The sequence below is a fragment of the Olea europaea genome, chromosome 13 (genome assembly GCF_002742605.1).
Source record: "Olea europaea var. sylvestris chromosome 13, O_europaea_v1, whole genome shotgun sequence".
NCBI lineage: Eukaryota > Viridiplantae > Streptophyta > Magnoliopsida > Lamiales > Oleaceae > Olea > Olea europaea.
In genome coordinates this window covers 15,923,293-15,930,431 of record NC_036249.1, presented here as the reverse complement: position 1 = coordinate 15,930,431, position 7,139 = coordinate 15,923,293, and the positions used below count along the sequence as shown (strand labels likewise).

The following is a 7,139-nucleotide window of genomic DNA, read 5'->3' as shown; positions in this document are numbered from 1 at the left end:
AATATGTAATTGTGATAATAAATTATGTGTTATTCTGATCGTGAATTATTTAATTAAATTATACATCGTAATTTTTATTTTTTTTTTCTATCAGATTTTATTTTTGAAAATCGTCCACAATTTTTTTTTTAAATTGTATTTTAAAACATTAGTCATGGTTTTTCCTTTATATTAAATGCTCTGGAAGAGTTTAACGAGGTGAAACATGCAGAAGATATAGTCTCTCCAACCAATAGAGATAGACTTGTTTTTATTTTCATACTTATTAGAAAATTTTAATTAATATATTTGGAACAATAAATTTTACATATATTTTTTCTTGATACACATTTACATTGAATGATGGTATTTCATATTTATTGATAACAAGATATATTAAATAAGAACATATTAAAAAAATTAAGAAATTAACTATATTCTCAATAAGAAAAGTGTCTTATAATTTGAGATAGATGAAAAAGAAAAGTAGATATATTTTTATAAAACAAGTGGAGTATATTATATTTTGGTACAAATGAAAATAATAATTATGAAGAAATGAAAGCCACATGATTAGGTCGACAGGTAAAGTCGTTACCTGTTATGGAACTTTAAGGAGGGATAATGTAATCGAGAACTCAATTGGTCTTCACTTTTTCAGACCGTTGCTTCGATTGGCTAAAACAAAATTTAACATTATTTAAATTGGGATATTTTACTTTCTTCCCCTACTGCGGCTGCATATGCCTCTAGATACTAGGTCGGCCTTTATTTCCTTGGTCCCATCTTTTATAATTTCATTTTTGTCATATATTTTTTTATAAATAATTTTACAAATAAATCTGCATTTTCAATTTTTTAAACATATATATATATTTTTTAAAAATCATTTTTCACAAAATTTATTCAAAAAAGTCTCTATAAAAAAGACTTAAGATACTTTACACCATATTTTCCTATAAACAAATGTCCGTTAAAAATGTTACGTACAATATATGCAAAGTAATGCCCCTTCTATCTTCTATCTACTATCTTTTATTTTTATCTTATTTTTATATCTGTCCCGTTTTCTTATTCACTTATATTTATTTTACTTAAGAATAGATTATAATAGTCTTTTTAGACATCTTGATTGTGAAGTGAACAAATTAAAAGTTAGAGACCAATTACTACACAGACCATAATTGAGGACCTCCTTTGCAATTATCCTTTTGCCCTTTTCGTAATCTTCTTTTGTCATTATTTTTTTTTCCTTATTTTTTTATTTACTTTGGCTATGCTTGAACTAACGGTTATTTCAATCATGCTACAACATTTTAGCTGAATCCACTGAGAATCATTGAGCAACAAAAACAAAAGGATTTTGTTACTTGTATATAAAAAAAATATACATGATGGATTATATAATATGATGTGGAGGGAAAATATTTGATGGAAAAGTTGATTGTATTTTAAACTGACAAATAGTAGAGTGTCATGTGACATTATGTAATCCATTATGTAAATATTTATGTACATATATTGTACACTACATATGTTGAAAGGTTTACTAAGATCCAAAACAAAATTGAAAGGTTTCAAGATTTATTTATTCCAAATTTGAAGTTGGGGATCAAGTTACTACATAAATTGTACACTACAAATCTTCATTTCGATTCTCTCAATTTTCTCAAATTGATTATTCAAATAAACACGATAATTAATAACACAATTCTCACAAAAATGATACTCTACTCCATTACCTTGTTACTGGTCACGATAATTCATTGCAAACAAAGCTAAACATACTACGCCCCTGTTTGATAAAAATTAAAATCAGATTTTTAACATATTTTAATAAAAATCGCTAAAATATGTAGATGAAAAGTTGTGAATTCACAAAATATATAATCAAAACTTATTGTTAATTTTGACTTAATTTAAAATTTAAATTTAAATTCCTATCAAATAAGAGTTATATAAGTTATACAGTGTGGGACCTCCATGGCACTTCTCTCAATTAAAATGTTTGTTTTAAGGTATAGGTTAGGTCATTGGATCATATAATCCAGTTTTGAGTGCATGTGTGAGTTCTTTTATTATAAAAAATAAAGTATAAATTAATGCAGATAGAGTGGCTTAGATACACTGTATAAGTTGGGGTCCAAATTATTTAAAACATTGGAAGTTTTGTCATCTTATGGGTAATTTCAAAATATTGTCACCTCTTGTCTGTTTCTTCCCAGTGTGAACCCTCTTTTAAGTGAATAAATTAATGTATATTAAAAAGGAATTACTTCATAGAAACAGGTTGTATCATTCAATTATGCTACTTTTCATACTTCACATTATCTATTTAAGTTAAATAAATTTGGTAAAAAGTCTTATTTACAAACTATCAATTCATTTTTGTAGAGAAGATAATCCGAAAAGTAGTTTTCGCCTTCTTTCTTCAAGAAGGTAACTTGGATATGGTTATAAAGAAGACAAAGCGAAGCAAAAAAAAGTACACAATAAAGTTCAGTCTCAACTTTAAAATCAACAAGCGACAGAGCTAAAAATTTCACAGAGGTGATAAAAATTATTGAAGAGACAATATAATATATTGTGGACCTCGATGTTAAACTACAGCAGATCTCAACATGGTGTCTCGACGGAGCTGATGTATCACTTTGACTTCTTCTTTTCAATGGTAACATTTGGGCCATATAATTTAGCGAGTGATGTGGAGTACAAATTTGAGGTGACTTGTTAGCTGGTCTGTCATGTGACCAATGACTAAAACCTTGTAGAATGAAGAACAACAGATATAATAAAAAATAAAATATTCTACATGATTTCAGTAAATTTTAAAAATGTTATGGGGGCAATCGTCACAAGAGAATAAGTAGAAGAAAATAATTATATTATATAATTAGGTGTCAACATGAAGATTAAGGTGGTATGGATTTTTGATGCTACGAATGCACCATTATGAGTACCTAGTAAAATAATAATTTTAAACATTAGAAATCTAAGGAAGCGGCTTGTCGGGGGATAAAGTAAGATATATTCCGGTTTATCAACGTGAACACATCATCCATGTTCAGGGTATTTGTCTTTGGAAGTTTTTATTTATTATTTCTCTAATTTTTTTTATTTATTAATAGAATACTTTATTATGAACTAATAATTTCAATAGTTGAGCCTAATTTTCATTATTCAAAAAATATAAAATTAATATTTTTCCTCTCTCTCTCTATTTCATTCCCGACTCTCTCTGTCTTTTTTTTCCCCTAATTTTTTTCTATACTCAGGAACTCACTTATATATTACATTTTTCCCTTATTGTTTCTAAACAATGTCACGTTAAAGTGACTCCTTCATTCATTTCTAATTATATTTTATGAAATAAAGACTAAATGAAGATAGAGGCATGTCCATTGTATTGCAAACTATGCCCCCCGTTTGTTTTTCATTCTTTCGTCATTAAAATGAAAAATATGATCGTTATTCATCACATTAAGTTATCAAATTTGAATTTCTATCTTTTGTTTGGGACCCATAACGATTATATTTTTCATTCTCATTTTTGAAAAAATGAGAAACAAACGCTCCCATATATGTACTTGAAAAGTCAAGGCGTGAGTCGTACGTATATATAGTATACTTTTAAGAAACTAACACATTGAGATCGTTTAAATATTCAAACATATATGTTTCCTAATTAATATTTTTCGATCATCATTTTAGTTGATAATAAATTTTTTGAAGCTAATAAAACATAGAGTAATATGTCATAAATAAGATTAAAATTACCAAAGAAAACAAGGGGCGAAGTTGGTGAATAGGAATATAATTATAGAAATTAGAAATAAATTTTTTTTATTCTTGCTAATAATGCTTTATTTTGACATTAAAAACAAATAATGTAATGCTCAAGCTTAAAAACCGTGTGCCAGTTGTATTTGAATATGAAAGCATGTAAAACGAACTAAGAAGAAAATTAGGTAGTCAAAACAAATAAGACGATATATTTTTCAGCTTCCATGTCAACATCAAAAGGCAAACTAGGTCTATGATGTAATTAAAAAAGAAGAAAAATTCAAGGAAAAGTGGGATCGGGTTTATTTTTATTTTTTTGCAAAAAAATCATGAGTCGTGTATTAAGTATGCACCAAATCAATTTCCAGACATTAAAATTTAAAAATGCAAAAATCAAGTGTTCGTTCAATATTTAATTATAAATAATAATATTATCAAATTAAACGAATCTACACATACCCACCCCCACCAAACAACCATCCGCAGCTATCACGTCTTACAGTGATCACCCCACACCCACCCACTCCGTTGACGAGTTCTTCAACTACGAAATGATCGTCGCGCTATGGTGAATGAGCATCATCTGCTCAAATAGTAGAGAGAGAGAAGGAGAAACATAGTGATCCGTAGAAAAACATCGACTGAGCATCGCCGGCAACTTATCATTTTCTTAGGTGACGAATGAACAGTGCTAGTGTAATTTAGAGTGTGATTGATTGGTATGAAAAATATTACCTAAAAAAAATATTTTCATTGTTTTGGGAAAACAAAAACTTGTTCTTCCTAAAGAAAATATTTTCCTTAAAAACAAGAAAAATTAGGCATATTTTTAAAAGTTGAAAAATATTTTCAATGAAAAAAAAGCAATCAAACATTCCAAAGTAGGAATGTGAATGAAAAAAAAATGATATTTTTCTGTGGAAAATAAATGCATTCATACATACCTTTAAATTTTGGAAATTGAAAAACAATTACTAGGTTAAGTTACAGAGTATTCACCAGAAAAATAACTTCAATTCTCACCGTCGATATTTGATTAATTGAATTTTGTGATAGTTGGGAGAATTGAGGTCGAAGAAACCAATGGCATGTGACTAGTTTTCTTGAATCTTTGTCCTGTGACTTATAAACTTTGACATGTAACTTGTTACATGTGATCTATAACATAATCTAATGCCTATGACCAAATCTCATTGATTTGTGAGATATGACCTAGGCCAATGATTTGTGACTAAATTTTTTAGTCCCTGGCTTGTGCATTTTAACATGTGAATTGTTATACGAGACATGATTCAATGGCATGTAATCAAATCTCTTGAATTTGTGAATTGCGAGCTGATCTAATGGCATGTAATCAAATCTCTTGAATTTATGATTTGTGATCTATGCACTTTGACATATAACTTGCTAAATGTGACCAATGCACTTCGATCTATGATCAGATAATTGTGAGCTATTGACATTGATTTGTAATCCATACAATATGATATGTGATATGTGAAGTGTGACCTGTAACATATACTATTTGATCTATGACCTATGAGCAATGACCTGTGACCTATGGTCACAATCATCTAAATAATTGATCACAATGCCTTTTTTATACAATCTCCAACCTAAAATCAGTAACACAACCACCATATAGACCACCACTATCACAGCCAACACTACCATAGCGTATACTATAGAATAAGAAAATCGCCCACAATAAAACCATCAACAAATCGCCCATATCCTTTTCCACCTGCACGACGATAACCTTAGCTACTTGAATAGACCAAACTCCACCCCCCCCCCCAGCCCTTGAACTCCATTTTCACCTCAGCTAAGTCTACCAACCTCCACATCTCTCATACCTTCTTCACATCCACCGCACAACCATCATCATTGTAGTCATAATACCATTGAAGTTCCAAGATGGGCTTTCGCGCCCAAATGATAAAAATAGAGGTCCCCTACTCACATGGATTTCATTTTCTACTAGGCTTGCTTGATCTTCACCCATCCTACTTCGATACACCTTCATTGGCCTTTTTGTAGTGGCATTATCACCTGAGCACAGTGACGATATCACTAGGTGATGTCATTGCTCAAAGCAAGCACCACTTAATGACATTGTAGCAGCCACCGAAACGGTATCTTATAGTTAATCCGGTGTCTCGAGTTGCGGTGAAGCTTTAAATACGAGTTGTAATTAATCTTTATATTCAATTGAATTTTGAATTAAATAAAGTTTTGAGAAGTTTCTCAAATTATTACCTTTTTCTTGGTATTTGATCTTTCAAAACAACAAGTTCGAATTTTTGTGATTTTTTGTTCTTTTCTATAAACTTCCACTACTTCATCTCTTCCACTTCAAGGATTTGGGATTTTCAAGATGAGTAATTATCAAATTTTACCTTTGGTTATCACTTGCTTTGATAGATGATGATGTGTAATATTGTGTAAAATGTGGGTGAGTAATTGGTAACCTTTTATTTTTAAGTGAGCAAGCAATAACTGAAGGTAAAGATTAGTGATTATTCATTTAATTAACTTTCAAGTTTTAATATCGTTATTGTCAAATCAAAGTTTCATCCATCACGTGATTTTTGTGCCACAAGGATGAACAAAATTAAGATGGATGATAGACGTGTAATATTATATAAAGGTGTATGAACAACCAGTAGTCTTTTATTTTTGAGTAAGCAAGTAGTAATCAAAGGTAAAAATTGATGTTTAATCATTTTATTTAACTCGAATGAGTGGTATATGTTGATTATCACTGAGAGTAATATCGTGGTGATCATCAACTTAAAGTTTGTCCACAATTATACACAAAAACCAGCATTCGAGTTGATAATGTTTATCGAATTCAAGAACAACTCCTGAGAGTTTCCTTCGATCATCATATTCACCCACAAAAATGTTGACACCAGTGTCGAAATTTCTTGTCGACGATGTTGCATTTATTATTTATCCTTCAAGATGGCCCCTTACAGATTTTTCAAGGCTACTAAATTGCTTAGGAAATCTATCTTAATTACGTTATGTATTTTAACGTATTAAAAATGTTTAAAAATTAAAATATAGAATATAGATTAGTAAAACATCACATAAACCAGAAGATTAAACAATGGTAATTTTCACCTCATTTTCTTTTATTTCAACTGCTTTTAATTGCACCAGAAGTGTTCGACTTTTGCTCACACTAGCTTCTCCAAAAAATTTTCCGTAGTATTCTTATAATTAACCTAATTGGTACATCTTGTCCCTATTGACGATTTCATTTCAAAGAATGATAGACTAGATGTGCTAATTAATGGAAACTTGAGTATAAGAATATTACCAAAAAAAAAGAAGGGGGGGGGGGGGGGGGGGAGGAAAAAAAAAATGTG

At 29.8% G+C, this 7,139-nt stretch overlaps 1 protein-coding gene across 1 annotated transcript in view; it reads right to left on the bottom strand.

Moving 5' to 3' along the window:
* Positions 1-5,849, bottom strand: part of LOC111408479 (transcription factor GTE12-like) — a 15,552-nt gene extending 9,703 nt beyond the window's left edge. Inside the window, exons 1-2 of the mRNA XM_023038232.1 lie at positions 5,815-5,849; positions 5,369-5,444 (exon numbers count right to left, since the gene is read on the bottom strand). Of these exons, the coding sequence (XP_022894000.1) occupies positions 5,369-5,444; positions 5,815-5,849 (111 nt within the window). The remainder of the gene's footprint in view (positions 1-5,368; positions 5,445-5,814) is intronic.
* Positions 5,850-7,139: the final 1,290 nt, after the last annotated feature.